Consider the following 15,296-nt stretch of genomic DNA (forward strand, 5'->3'; position numbering starts at 1 on the left):
TGGGATTCCCCCGGTTGAACGCTCTGTTGCCATGCAACTATGTCCTCAGAGTGCTTCATCTCGTGGTAATCCTAAGCACCCGTCCAAGGCCTGTAGATTCTCGTCCACCTTAGTGGCGAGGTCTCACAGAGCTGCAGGACAGGCGGCTGCCGCTCTGCATGCGATGAGCACCTTGCAGGTCTACCAGGCCCAGCTGCTCAGAGATATGCACGAGGCGGGGACTGACCCAGGGCTCTTCAATGAGCTGCGTGCCGCCACTGACCTCGCTCTCCGAGCGACGAAAGTGGCCTCACGCTCCCTGGGTCAGGTGATGGCCACCTCTGTGGTCCAGGAGCGTCACCTATGGCTGAACCTGGCTGATATGCGGGACGCCGAGCGTACCCGTCTGCTCGACGCCCCCATATCCCAGGCCGGCCTCTTCGGCGGAGCGGTTGAGGACTTTGCCCAGCAGTTCTCAACCGCACAGAAGCAGTCTGAGGCGATTAAACATATTCTGCCCCGACGGCCTGCTGCTGCCTCCACCCAGCCGTCGGTACAGACACCTCAGACTGCTCGCCGCCGAGGGCGCCCTCCTGTGGCTCCCTCCCCTCCCGCATGGCCCCAGCAGCAGCCTTCACCCGGGCCGCGTCGTGGAGGAGGCCGCAGGAAGGCGCAACAGCCCTCTCCAGCCCCGCGCCCCGCTAAACGCCAGGCTAAGCGGCGCGCCTGAGACGGGCTGCTCAGTGATGGTGTCGGTTTTTTCCCAGGAGGTGGTTGCAGGCCCCCTCCTTCCCCCGGCGGAGGGCCGGGGGAGAATCTTTTGTTCTCCCGCTGCCCACCCACGGGTGGGCAGTACCCTATTATGGTCAAAGAAAGAATCAATACACCCATCACTGAGCACACAGAGCCGGTTGACAGTGCGCGACGCCCCCGGGCCTCGCCGCTCTCATCCCCCTCTGTCACAGAGTTCTCGGACCGCAGTGTGTGCCGCCTCCGGGCCTCGCCACTCCCGTCCCCCTCTGTCCCGGAGGGTGCGGGCGACAGTGTGTGCCGTCTCCGGACCTCACCACTCTCGTCCCCCTCTATCGCCAGACCCCTGGCAGAGCAGACCCCCGTGGAACGCTGGTCCTTCCCTGGTCTCCTCTGTCAGGACGCGGAGCATGACCGCGCCCCCGCTCCGGGCCGCTTTGCCACCCTCGCCTGGGCTGGTCACTCCGCTTCGCTGCCCCTCCGGGGGGACGCTGTGGTTCGTATGACCCCGCTGGTTCAGTATCTGACAGCTTGGTTGGAGCTTCCCAGCCTTTCTCGCTGGGTCGCCAGAACTATCAGGCTCGGCTATGCGATTCAGTTCGCACGGTCTCCTCCCCGCTTCAGGGGAGTTCGCTTCACTATGGTCGGTGGCAATGCCCCTATCATGAGAGCGGAGGTTGCTACCCTGCTGGCGAAGGGTGCAATCGAGACTGTCCCTCCAGCCGAGATGAGGTCAGGGTTTTACAGCCCGTACTTCATTGTCCCCAAGAAATCCGGTGGGTTACGGCCGATCCTGGATCTGCGCGTCTTGAACCGCTCCCTTCACAGGCTGCCGTTCAAGATGCTCACGGCCAAACGCATTTTCGAATGTGTGCGGCCACGGGATTGGTTTGCAGCCATAGACCTGAAGGACGCCTACTTTCATGTCTCCATCTTACCTCGACACAGACCGTTCCTACGGTTTGCTTTCGAGGGGCAGGCATACCAGTACGCGGTTCTCCCCTTCGGGCTAGCCCTGTCTCCTCGCGTCTTCACGAAGATCGTCGAGGCTGCCCTTGTTCCCCTTCGGGAACACGGGGTTCGCATCCTGAACTATCTCGACGACTGGCTGATCCTAGCTCACTCTCGAGACCAGGTTTGCGAACACAGGGATCTTGTGCTTCGGCACCTAGCCCGTCTGGGCCTTCGGGTCAACTGGGAGAAGAGCAAACTCTGCCCCGTGCAGAGGATCTCTTTTCTCGGTATGGAGATCGACTCGGTCGCCATGTCCGCGCAGCTTACGAGCGAGCGCGCACACTCGCTGCTGACTTGCCTTCGACAGTTCGATGGCAAGAGTGCGGTCCCACTGAAATTGTTTCAGAGGCTCCTGGGGCATATGGCATCCGCAGCCGCAGCAACGCCGCTCGGATTGCTTCATATGAGACCGCTTCAGCTGTGGCTTCGCGATCGAGTCCCGAGGTGGGCATGGCATCACGGCACGTTCCGAGTCCCAGTGACTCCGACCTGCCGTCAGTCCTTCACTCCGTGGAGGAACCTCAGCTTTCTACGGGCCGGAGTTCCCCTAGAACGAGTTTCCAGGCATGTTGTTGTCTCCACAGATGCCTCTTCCACGGGTTGGGGCGCCATGTGCAACGGACATGCTGCCGCGGGCTCCTGGACAGGACCCCAGCGCCTTTTGCACGTCAATTGCCTCGAGTTGCTGGCAGTACGCCTTGCCCTGCACCGTTTCCTCACGTTGCTCAGGGGTCAACACGTACTAGTCCGTTCAGACAATACCGCGACTGTAGCGTACATCAACCGTCAGGGTGGTCTACGCTCCCGCCGTATGTCGCAACTCGCACGCCACCTCCTCTTATGGAGTCAGAAGCACCTGAGGTCCCTTCGTGCTATCTACATTCCGTGAGATCGGAACTTTGCAGCCGACGAGCTGTCTCGGTTTCGGCCCATCTCCGGCGAATGGAGACTCCATCCCCAGTCGGTTCAGCTGATTTGGGACCAGTTCGGGGACGCACAGATAGATCTGTTTGCCTCTCACGACTCGACCCATTGCGCCCTGTTCTATTCCCTGACCGAGGGCTCTCTCGGCACGGATGCACTGGCGCACAGCTGGCCGCGGGGCCTACGCAAGTATGCGTTTCCCCCAGTGAGCCTTCTCGCACAGACCTTGTGCAAGATCAAGGAGGACGAGGAGCAGCTCATTCTGGTTGCGCCGTATTGGCCCACCCGGACCTGGTTCTCCGAACTGGTGCTCCTCGCGACAGCACCTCCTTGGCCAATTCCTCTGAGGAAGGATCTCCTTTCTCAGAGACGGGGCACCCTTTGCCACCCTCGACCCGATCTCTGGAGGCTCCACGTGTGGCTCCTGGACGGGACGAGGCAGGTTTGAGTACCCTGCCACCAGCGGTGGCGGCTACCATCACTTCCGCTAGAGCATCGTCCACGAGACATGTCTATGCGTTGAAGTGGAACCTCTTCGTCAACTGGTGCTCTTCTCGTCGAGAAGACCCCAGGAAATGCTTGATCTCTGTCGTGCTTTCCTTCCTGCAAGAGGGGTTGGAGCGAAGGCTGTCTCCCTCCACCCTGAAGGTGTATGTGGCCGCTATCGCCGCATATCACGAAGCAGTTCAAGGTAAGTCTCTGGGGAAGCACGACCTGATCGTCAGATTCCTGAGAGGAGCGAGGAGACTAAATCCTCCTCGTCCTCCTCTCGTTCCCTCTTGGGACCTCTCAGTGGTCTTAAATGCCCTGCAGAGGGCTCCCTTTGAGCCTCTGCAATCAGTGGAGCTTAAGTTCCTGTCTATGAAGACAGCGCTCCTGGTTGCATTGGCCTCCATCAAGAGGGTAGGGGACCTGCACGCATTCTCCGTTGACGAAGCGTGCCTGGAATTCGGGCCCGGTCACTCTCACGTGATCCTGAGACCCCGGCCTGGATATGTGCCCAAGGTTCCCACCACTCCCTTCCGGGACCAGGTGGCGAACCTGCAAGCGCTGCCCCGGGATGAGGCAGACCCAGCCTTGGCACTGCTCTGTCCAGTACGCGCTCTCCGCGCTTACGTAGACAGAACGCAGTGTTTCAGGACCTCAGACCAGCTCTTTGTCTGTTATGGTGGGAGACTGAAGGGAAAGGCTCTCTCAAAGCAGAGGTTGTCTCACTGGATAGTGGACGCCATTGCTTTGGCTTACCAACAGCAAGGCCGACCGTGCCCCCTTGGTATGACAGCCCACTCCACCCGGAGTGTGGCTTCCTCTTGGGCTCTAGCGCATGGCGCCTCGCTGGCAGACATTTGTAGAGCTGCAGGCTGGGCGACACCCAACACATTCGCCAGATTCTATAATCTCCGAGTGGAGCCTGTGTCCTCTCGTGTACTCGCTTCAGTCAGCTAGTACTGGACCCGCTCAGGTGTCTTCGCTTGCTCGCCTTTCCACTCCACGGACTGGATACGTGCGATTATTCCTCAGGTGAGCCTTCCTCTCTGAAGCCCTGAGTTCCTCCAGCACTGTTGATGCTGGCGCCAGTGTCTATTGCCTGGGCGTCGGCTAGGTGCCTCCGTGTGCATGGTTCCTCCCTGAGTAACCCCCACATGTGTATTTCCACTGTAAGCCTCCTTGAGCATGTGTCTTTCCCTTGGCAAGCCATCTTGCCCTCCTGGAGTTGAAAGTTGCCACCCCTCGGGCTGGTCACTCCAGTGTTCCTCCATATGTAGCCCTCCGGCCATATGTGTATCTTAAGTCCTCCCTACGGGTAGGCATGCTGCGGCATATCTCCTCTGAGATATGCTTCCCAGTGTACCTTGGTATTCCTGTGTTAAGTAGGACTCCTTCGTCTGTGCCAGTATCACGACAGGGGGATCAGACTTTCGCAGGGCACTGGAAGACAGCTGTGAAGGTGGCGTGATTTCACGGGGACCCCCATTCGTCGTCATCCGACGTAACTCGGAGTGACTACGAAAGGGAACGTCTCGGTTACATATGTAACCCTCGTTCCCTGAGTAGGGAACGGAGACGTTACGTCTCCCTGCCACTTCCGCTGTACCGCTGGGTAGACGCCTGAGTTCAGTCTCGGCTCCTCAGCGAAGACATATCTGCATGTTGCCGAGCGTCCTCCTTTTATACCCACGAGGTGGGGCGGAGTTACGCTATGCAAATTCCGCAGACCCATGGCATTTCATCGCCATTGGCTCGTTTTATAATACACGAAGATGATTGGCTTTCTAGGCGAAACCCCCATTCGTCGTCATCCGACGTAACGTCTCCGTTCCCTACTCAGGGAACGAGGGTTACATATGTAACCGAGACGTTTTTCATAATGAAATTGAATGCCGACTACAACTGTCAAGCAAGCTATTCTATTCAGTTCTACTTTTATATGGATAATGGTGCAACACCAATACACAAAGAATGCTCTAGTCTTCTAAATGAAGCCAAAAATATTAGTTTGACACATTAATAGTTAGTAACTGTATATCAATGAGGAATAAATAGACATAGTTATCAATAATGTCTGAATCAATAATGTAATCATTTATGTTTTGTTCAACACAGTCGTGGCAGTTTGTGACTACCCTTTTGGTGAATTGGTGGCTAATTCATATGTTTTCCTATGATCTGCTATGCCTCATGGACATTTATGTTTAGGGATGGACATTCATGCTTGCTTTTATCATGCTTAATTTTTCAAATCCTTATCTTGAGGTAGTTGACATTCAGTACAATCTATATCTTTCATTTTGAATATATATTAATTTAATTTACGTCCTTTAGTTTGTCAAGAGATTTAAAGTGTCATGTGCTATGTGCTCTAGTACGTAAGAAGGAGCCTATGATTGAATCTGGAAATAAAGCAAAATTACAGAAAAATTATAGTTAGTCCTCAGATGCCATAGCAAAAAAAAAAAACTGCCATTGACTCGACTGATTAATTATAAGTTATTACTCCAACACCTGTGTGACAGCATTAACCAACATTGTTGAACGAAAAATTTGTGACAATGCAGTTTGACAATGCGCAACTAAACTGTTGTGACTAGCTAGTAGATTTCTTCAACAATGCATCATTCTATGGTAGTTAAGAAGTGAGTTACATCATAGTATGGAAATCACTGGGCCAGAGAGTTTAGATAACATGTAACATATTACATATTGTTGGTAAGACTTTCTAACCAAAGCATATTGCAATAAAAAGTACAAATCACGTTAATGTAAATAGTTCATCTCTCACCGAGCAAATGAGCTGGAATTGGTCCTTTAAGGTTGATGCGTTCGGACCCATATTTCTTGTACAGTGCCCTGCGCACATAAGCATGAACGTTGAGGTAGAGCGGTTCTAGATCCTTCCACAAGGCCTCCAGATCCTGTTCAAAGGTGGGGGTCTCATACAGGGAACGCCAGAATGCCCCATTATCACTGTGACCTGATAATGGACAAACAATCAACATTAGAACATCATTGAAAGATTTCTTGAACTAGTCTTATTGTGAGTCAGTCAGTGTGTGTTGCCTGCCACTTAGAAAAAAGTATACTCTTTCAAAATGTAGCCTGAAAAAAACCACATCTTCCCTTCATCAATCTTCCTCAAATTAAATATCTTTCTCCAGCTGTCCTGCGTTGCAAGAGATCTTAAGACAAGATGTGCTTTATTTTCAGGCTTTTACCATTGCTCTTTGCAGCTAAGTTGGCAAGCTCCACGTATCTCTTGTAGCTGTTGCGGAGCTCTCTGCCCGAGGCATTACGCCAACCCTGCCAGGCGAACAGCAGCTCATCATAATCCCTGGACTCGGCCATGATCTTATTCAGATCTGGAAAACAAAACACAAACACATGAAAAACGGACCACAAGGGGGGTTGGGGTAATCAATTTGGCATGCTGTGATATGAAAAACAGACTCCATAAGCACTTTCATTGTTCACTGCTTCACTATGAACAGTTTGCAGTTGGTGTAACTAACAAAAACACAGTGGGTTTTTAGACCGCATGTATATAACTTCTAAAACATCAAATAAAATATTTTAGTAACTTGGCGTTATAAGCTTGAATTCCACACATTGCTTTGAAATACATGATCAGTTGTAAGCTTGTCTACTAAGATTTTTCAATGTTTTTCTTCTCAAAAAGGTTGCATTTATTTGGTCAAATAAAAATAAAAACAGTAATATTTTGAAATATTTTTACAATTTAAAATAACATTTTTTTTCTATTGTAATTATGTAATTATTCCTTTGATGCAAAGCTGAATTTTCAGCTTCATTACTCCAGACTTCAGTGTCACACGATCCTCCAGAAATAATTCTAATATGCTGATTTGCTATTCAAGAAAAACTATATATTTTTGTGGAAACTTATTTAAAAGAAATCTGAATTCTTTGATGAATTGAATTTTTATATGAAACTTAAATCTTTTGTAAGACTATAAATGGCTTTAGTGTCATTTTTATCAGTGTAATGCATCCTTGCTGAATAAAAATATGAATCTCTTTATAAAAAAGAAGGTCTGTCCCCAAACTTTTAAATGGTATGGCAAAACTAGTAAAAGTTAACTCACCTGGATCCAAAGGTGAGTTAACTTTTAAATGGCTTTAGTGTCATTTTTATCAGTGTAATGCATCCTTGCTAAATAAAAATATGAATCTCTTTATAAAAAAGAAGGTCTGTCCCCAAACTTTTAAATGGTATGGCAAAACTAGTAAAAGTTAACTCACCTGGATCCAAAGGGAGACAATTTGATTCATCCTTGCAGACTGTCGCTACACTGTACAGGGTCTCCATGGACGCTAGCAAATTATTGTACTATGAACATGAAAAATATGAGGTCATATTTTAGTCTTCCAAAAAACACAAGTTCAGCTCTATCAACACCAACTTTGACCTGCTATCAATTACCACAGATACATTATAGCCTTCAGTTTGTAAAATCCAATAAAAAACACATTTACAGTATTGCACTTACAGTGAGGTAAGACATTCGGCATAGGTTCAATGGTAAAAATGTATGGTTGCAAAGCAACAGAAATTTATCTGACTATCTATCTGTCTGTTTCTCTGTACCTCCTTGAGATCTTCTTCAGGAAGTATAGCTCTCTCAAGGTCACTCAGTTTCATCAGGGTTCTCTTCACCGACTCCTCCTGGAAGTCACTGGTGTCGAACTTATGGGCCTCTAGTCCATAGATCTTTGTGTGATTGGCCATCTCCAAGTTTTTTTGTAGCTAAAGCCAAAAAACAGCAGCATGAGATTCTGAGAATGAATGTTGTTGTAGTAACAGAGCAGTCTGGGCCTCACCATGATCTGCTTGTTGGCTTCAGTGATGTCAGTGTTGTAGGTCCAGGAGGCCTCAGTATAAGCGTTCCAGACCTTCTCGGCTGTGCTGTTGTATTCCTCCAAGAACTTTTTGGCCTGCATCTCATCTGTTATTTTACCTGTGGCTTTTAAGGAAAAACATGAGGATGAGTTTTGCTCATTTTCCGAGGAGGCTTTGTAGGCCTAAAATATCAATAACATTTCAAGTTTTAAACTTAAGTCGCAGAAATGGTTTAAAAAGTAGCCTAATTCTGTGCGGAAACCATGGAATTGGCAACTCTGCAGCTAAGAGACACAACGTTTCCCCTTTCTGCAGGTCAGGGGGCATGACTAAACGTGTTATTTGTAATGCGTTATATTATTTTTTATTTATCACATGGCTCTCTGAAATGCTTGAGATCAGTTATTTCCCAATAGAAATGCTGTAGGCACCGCTTATTTTTATGTCTCGCAACAACGCAGACACACTCTCTCGTTTCATTAAAATGCAGCAGATGACTTCTAGTGCCTCAGTTATTGACTGTATTTACTGTTAAATGAAACCAGAGGACTTCAGTAGGCCTATTAATAGTAGGGATACGGGAATATTGTTAAACTGTTCGTCTTGTTTTCTAGAACTATTGTTTTGTACACTGTGGACAATAAACAGGTAAGATTTTAAAAAGGTTTCTTCTAAATATCAATATTTCACATTCCCGTCATTATATATGCGGTGAAGCCGTGTAATCAAAATTCCTTTTTTTATGGAATATTGCTAGCCTGGCTAACGTCAGACCTCGTCTCATTGAGACGTGGGTCTGGAAACCACATGTTCATTTTCTCGTATTTGAGGCGTGGTTTACGAATGCCCAGAGCCGTTTATTGCGTGCTACGAATGTCTATCAAATGCACCTTAACGTAGCTCATAGCCAATCGTTTCAATTATACCAGATGACGTATGTAGAGCGACAGAAATTAGACGAGGAAGAAGACGATGGGTCAGAGATTTAACTGAACTACTTAGAACAATAACTAAGGCTGCATCGAAAGGTAACTTCGCGTCTCCTGCCATGTCAGATCCATAGGTATAAACAAACTGCTTCGGTGTGTCGCATAGACGTCGTCATCGTCTTGCTGCTCCCTCCCCGTTCTGTGATTGGTCCCCTCGCTGAGGCGAAAATTTGGTCCATGGAATCCCATAGATATCATATAAAGACTAGATGCCCTATTGGCCGCTGTGGCGCAAGGAAATGCGACCGCCATCTTAAACCGGTCATACTCCTATTTGCGTTGCATAGCAGCAGTACATGCCAGAGCACTGTGCAGCATATTCCTGCTCAAATCGGCGGACCATCACTCGGGGATTACTTTCCACAAGTAAGATTTAACATTTAACATTACCGTACTATTGGTTGTACTTTGGGAACAAAATATTCAATGTGTCCTGTATTGTAGCTACGTGTATGACCTTTGCAGCAAAAAAAACCCACGTGAAAATCAGTTCGGTATTCGTGAGATATGATTAATTAAATGCGCTGGCAGCTCATTGCACCTGCCAAACATATTACACTAAGCGGAGCGGGTGACCGGTTTAAGATGGCGGCCCCACGGCTCGTCCGCGCCAATAGGCAGTGGCGGTCGATAGGGCGTCTATCTATATGATGTCTATGTGGAATCCAGGCTGCCTAGCAGCGTGAATAAAATTACGATGCGCGCAAGGCATCATGGGGAAACCCCGGCTAGAATATTGCAGCATTTGTAATAAATTATTTATCTATGCAAATTTAGTCCTAATTTAGTCGAAAGTCCTTTAATCCTAATAATTTCCCCTCCCTCTGGCAGCAACATCTCTTCTCTTCTCTGATCGTGTTTATTAGCGTGAGGGCAGGGCAACCTCTCACTCAAATGAGATCAACCAATAGCAAACCACATCCATCCAAACAATTCAAGATGGATTGTCCCACCCTTCATTTTTTTCTTGTACAAGAAGCCTTTTCACTCAGATATACATCACAATAGGGAAGAGAAGACTATCGCAACTTCCGTTTCATGCCAACTAAAGATAGTCAACACATGGTCTTACCAATGTCTTCAGGGTAGCCTTCTGGTACTGGTGGCACCCAATTAAAATCAGGCCAGCCCAGCGTCTCTTCTGTTTTGTTGTTCTGTTCCCGTAGCCAGGTTGTAACTGGCTCAAAATAGCTCATCAGGGAGCTGGCGTTCATTTTGTTAGTGCCCAGAGCCTCTTGAAGCACCTCTGGCCAAGGCTTTGAAGAGCCAGCCTTTAAGACTTTCCTTCCAAAAACAATACAATAACACTCAGTCCCGATGTCCAGACTTTCCATTCATTGTGATGATAGAGTGATTTTACTCAAACCACCATTAGTCGATCTGTATAGTCACTACTTACTGTAAAACAGCTCCAGCCTCTTCCGATCTGTAGATATCACATTTGTGCAGAGCTCCAGTATGTCCAGCCTCTTTACATAGTTTCTCATGGAACTGGAACTGAAGAATGAAGCTCACAAAGTATCTAGAAGATTAAATGAGAAAAAAAAATAGATAGCCTATCTTCTCTGTGTAAATCAGAGTTTTGATTATTGATTATTTAACACGGGAAGCTCATGATAAGAACCCAACCTGATGTACGGTGTGTTTCCAGGAATGTGATATTTTGCTCCAGCATCAAAATGTTCCTCTGTACGTCTGGTTGGTGGACAGATGCCTTGGTATTTTGTCCTAATAAAATAAATAAAATATCAATAATTTTTTTGTTAAACACTGTTCAAAGGTTTGGGGTTGGTAATGTTTTTTTTTTATGTTTTTGAAAATAGTCTTCAACTAATGCAATTTAATTTGATCAAAAAATACAATAAAAACAGTCATATTGTGAAATATTATTACAATTTAAATTACCGTTTTTCATTTTGAATAATATGTTAATGTAATGTAACATTCATTTTTATGTAATTTACTCCTGTGATGTCAAAGCTGAATTGTCAGCATCATTACTACAGTCCTCATCGTCACATGATCCTTCAGAAATCATACTAATATGCTGATTTGCTGCTCAAGAAATGTTGAAAACAGTTTCATATTTTTGTAGAAACCATGATACATTTTTCAGGATTATTTGATGAATAGAAACTTCAAAAGAACAGCATTTATTTAAATCTTTTGTAGCATTATAACTGTCTTTACTGACACTTTTGATCAATTCAATGCGTTCTTGCTGAATAAAAGTAGGCATCTTAATTTCTTTATTTTTTCTTTTGAATGGTAGTGTATATAGAGAAATAAGCAAAAGTATGTTTTTGACATTTAAACAATTTTGCACCATTTATTCCAAACCATAAATTGATTCGATATTACAATAAAAGTTGTTGATTAGTTTTGATATCTCATAAAAAAAAAAGAATAATAATACAGAGATCAGTTCAGGGGGGTTACTATGGACCCCTAAATGGACATGGGAGTGGGAAAAATATATGGAGATGGCAGGAAAAAAACATTGCATTCACTTACAAAGAAGTTTCTCGGGGAAAAATATTTTGCGAGTGAAAAAAAAGTTTCTCAGGGGACCGCAAACATTTTTGCAAGAGAATGCAAAAGCATTAACATCATTTTTCCTCCCATCTCATATTATTTTCCCTCTCACCATATCCCTTTTATGGACTCCCTTACCTATCAATATGATCATGAACTATTCATGAGATAACAGCACAATTGATCGATTGCTGACCACAACGATGCATTATGAGACACTGGTTTTTACCTGAGGTACCACCAATCTGCATTGTAACGTTCAAGCGGTGTTTGTCCACTAAACACACCCCAGCGCCACTGATCGATAAGGTATCCAAAAGGAAGGAAGGCGATCTTTTCCAAAGCCATTTTCAACAGGTAGTTGATGTCACTCTCTATGGAATTTCAAATACTTCATCAGGTTATCACTAAGGTTTACACTATACTGTAAGTATTATTCTGAACATCTTTCTCTTACCAGCATCATCGGTCAGTTGTTCCAGAAGGCCAATGGTGTGGAGATGTTTAGGTGTGGACACAGAAAGAGACAGCACATCCCCTACGGCCTCATGGAAGCCAGGATTGGCTCCTCTTCTGAAGCTGACCGGCTGGTCTTTATACTGGAGGTAATATTCCACGTGGCCCATCTCATGATGCACGGTAAAAAGCTGCTCCATAGTCACAGTAGTGCACTGTTTGATTCTAAACAGAATCCAACAACACAAACATTTAGCTGTTTATTACTCAAAAATATATTTGATGGTGATGTTTTGATTTTATATTAAAATAATTCTACAATCCTGGCTTATATTTTGAAACTAAACAAAGAATCCATTTGTAGGTTGCTTTCCCTGATAAGCTTGTGATGCTATCAAAATGTTTTGTTTATTTGATCATTCTGACCAATCAGAAACAACAGTGTTGAATCAACCATTGTCATGAGTTTGAGAAACAGCCAATATTTTTGCAGCACTAAAACAGAATTACAGTATGTGTGTTTGATTAGCTTTACTGGGCTTGACATAACAACATTGCCTCAAACAATTGAGAGAGTGAGTTTGGGGTACGAGTTCTTGCTGAACAATAGGCAAGATGGGATGAGTTTTTGAAAGTAGTTGGAAAGCGATTCTTTCAAAAGTCTCACACTCACTGGTTTGAACACAGTGTTCAAAATTGTACATACAAGCATCAGAGTAGAATAACTTTTTAATGTAATGGAATTTTCCAACAAAATGTTATTTCCACCTTACATTTATGCATTTTCACTTATAACCAAAGTGACCAAAAAAAAAGTAATTCATCAAAAGAGCCAACAATATTCATAATATACTGTATTATATACCATATCTCAAATGATGTAGTGTTTTTTAAACCATGGTGAAAATGTATTCAATTAGGAACAATTAGTAATTCTTGATAAATGTTAAAAGTTAATGTATTAACTAACATTAAATATTAATGTGCAATATACATTTGTCACAGTTTTTATTAATCTTTGTTAATGCTAAAAACACAACGGTTGATTGTTAGTTCATTTTTGTTTAGATTTTAATAATGTATTAGTAAATGTTGAAATTATTATTAACTAAGATTATTAAATGCTTTAGAAATATATTTCATTGTTAATTAAATCATGAAAACTCTCGTAAGAGAGTAAAACAGCATTTTATTGATAAGAATGGAATGTGCATAGGCTTTGTCTTGACGGACTAGATCTGATATGCTGCTGCTGCATGAGTAAAGACTACTGCCGAAACATGCACATAAATACAGGGAACAGGATACGAGCCACTGCAAGGAAAGTAGGGAGAACTCCTAAGCAGATCTAGGCAGGTGGTGCTGGGGAAGGTGAAGGGCTAGGAAAAGTATTCTCATCGCTTCATTCCATTAAAGCCCCTTTCACACAGAGATTACGGAAAATACACAGATAACCTGGGATTTGACCCGGGTTCGTTTGATTTCGGTTCATTCACACTGCCAGTGAGTTTCCGGAATCAGAGAGTGCGTTCACACACAACCCGTAAAAATCCCGTGAAGACACGTGACATCGATGTGACATGTAATGTCTCAGCAGCGTCTATAGTTTGCTTATGAGCTGTGATTTCTCTCTCGATAAACCACGTTTGTGCATTTTTTTCTCTGATCATAAACTAGCGCATTACGTACCGTTTCACGCTGGCGAACGATCCCGGCTTCAGTGCCATCATTATGACATAGCATTGATTACGGCTTTTGTTCACACAGCGCTCGTTCCGGGACTGAAAGGGGCTTATGGTTGAACCACTGCAGTCAGATGGACTATTTTAACAATGTCTTTACCACCTTTCTGGGCCTTGAAAGTGGTAATAATGCTGCAGTGGGGTTCAGAAAGATCTAGGATTTCAGCAAAAATATCTTAATTTGTGTTCTGAAGATGAACGAAGGTCTTACGGGTTTGTAACGACATGAGGGTGAGTAATTACTGACAGGATTTTCATTTTTGGATGAACTATCCCTTTAAGCGTTTACACTATGAAAGCAATCCAGTTGAATGTGTTTTCGACTCCTGAAGTGGTCAAAAGAAGACAAGCTTAAAACATTTTAGACCCATTTACACCATTTGGTAAAATTTACACCAAAACGCATCTTTATTTCAGGCGTAAACAGCTCCTCTGGTGAAGGATGTCATTAGCAAATGCAAAACAAGACACTAAAACCAAGTTATTTTCTAACAATAAATACTGGAATTGTTTATTTCACTCTTTGCTCAAGATATCATAGTTTTAGACATGTAATAATTCAAATTTTTATGATGGATTTTTATCTTTCAAGATTGAAAGTCTGGGTCTGGGAGTAAAAAAATCTCTAAAAGCATTTAAAAAGTTGCAAAAAATTATTAATGAGGATTAAAAGGAAAGTTTGAAAGATTATTTCAATGTAATCAACCCATGGGACATGTAAGTGCCAAATGTGAAACTACACCCAAATGTGAGGATAGTTGCCTCAGTAACTAAACACACAAGCATCAGAAACCCTATCTAAAACACAGTCTCATTGAGCTACAATATGAACCACTTTCCTGTGATACGATTCATGTACCTGAAGTCTTTGCGGTTGTAAAAGTCCCACGCAGAGGCATGGCAAACCACCTCCCTTCCATCACTTGGTTTCTCAAGCATGGCCCGGTCCCAAAACTCAGGAGGCATTTCGATCAAACCCAGAGAGGTGAAGAACTCCTCAGCCACCCGGAACATGTGAGTGGCATTATAACCCTATGGGTAAAATCACTTTAAAGTGGTCATAGGATTCCCATTTTCCTAAAGTTGGTATGATTCTTTAGGGTTTTCATGTAAAGTTTTTAACATACTTTGGTTAGAATTCCTCAATGTTGTGTAAAACAACACCCTTTTTACCTCCTCAAAAACAGCTCTGTTCACAGCGACCTGTTTCAGTGCATGTCTCTTTAAATGATAATGAGCAACTGCTCACCCCACCCCTCTCTTCCGTGGGGGGTGTCAACACAAGACACGTAAAGACCTGCCTTGGCGGACAGTATACAAATGACTGAGGTCGGAAATATGCTAATACGGGACAGTCCGTCAGTGGGCGGAGCATGAGCAATATGACATCATATTGCTCAGAAAATCCAAACGGCTTGATTATTGAGAGTGTTTAGGCTTTTTGAGGATAAAAAAAGAGTGAGTGGATTTTTTTCATTGTATGTTTCATTGGTTGTGTCCACACACTGTAAGACATTTATATGCAAACACCATATAAAAGTGAATTTTGCA

General features: G+C 44.7%; 1 protein-coding gene across 1 annotated transcript in view; it reads right to left on the bottom strand.

Annotated features, from left to right (window-relative positions):
* Positions 1-15,296, bottom strand: part of ace (angiotensin I converting enzyme (peptidyl-dipeptidase A) 1) — a 42,708-nt gene that overhangs the window by 7,324 nt on the left and 20,088 nt on the right. Inside the window, exons 7-17 of the mRNA XM_077206155.1 lie at positions 14,605-14,777; positions 12,005-12,228; positions 11,777-11,921; positions 10,642-10,740; positions 10,412-10,534; positions 10,085-10,296; positions 8,005-8,147; positions 7,772-7,930; positions 7,426-7,513; positions 6,381-6,524; positions 5,948-6,139 (exon numbers count right to left, since the gene is read on the bottom strand). Coding sequence (XP_077062270.1) covers positions 5,948-6,139; positions 6,381-6,524; positions 7,426-7,513; positions 7,772-7,930; positions 8,005-8,147; positions 10,085-10,296; positions 10,412-10,534; positions 10,642-10,740; positions 11,777-11,921; positions 12,005-12,228; positions 14,605-14,777 — 1,702 coding nt within the window. The remainder of the gene's footprint in view (positions 1-5,947; positions 6,140-6,380; positions 6,525-7,425; positions 7,514-7,771; positions 7,931-8,004; positions 8,148-10,084; positions 10,297-10,411; positions 10,535-10,641; positions 10,741-11,776; positions 11,922-12,004; positions 12,229-14,604; positions 14,778-15,296) is intronic.

The sequence above is a fragment of the Siphateles boraxobius genome, unplaced genomic scaffold, assembly GCF_051911475.1.
Source record: "Siphateles boraxobius isolate OS27281-9 unplaced genomic scaffold, OSU_SipBor_1 55, whole genome shotgun sequence".
Taxonomy (NCBI): Eukaryota; Metazoa; Chordata; class Actinopteri; order Cypriniformes; family Leuciscidae; genus Siphateles; species Siphateles boraxobius.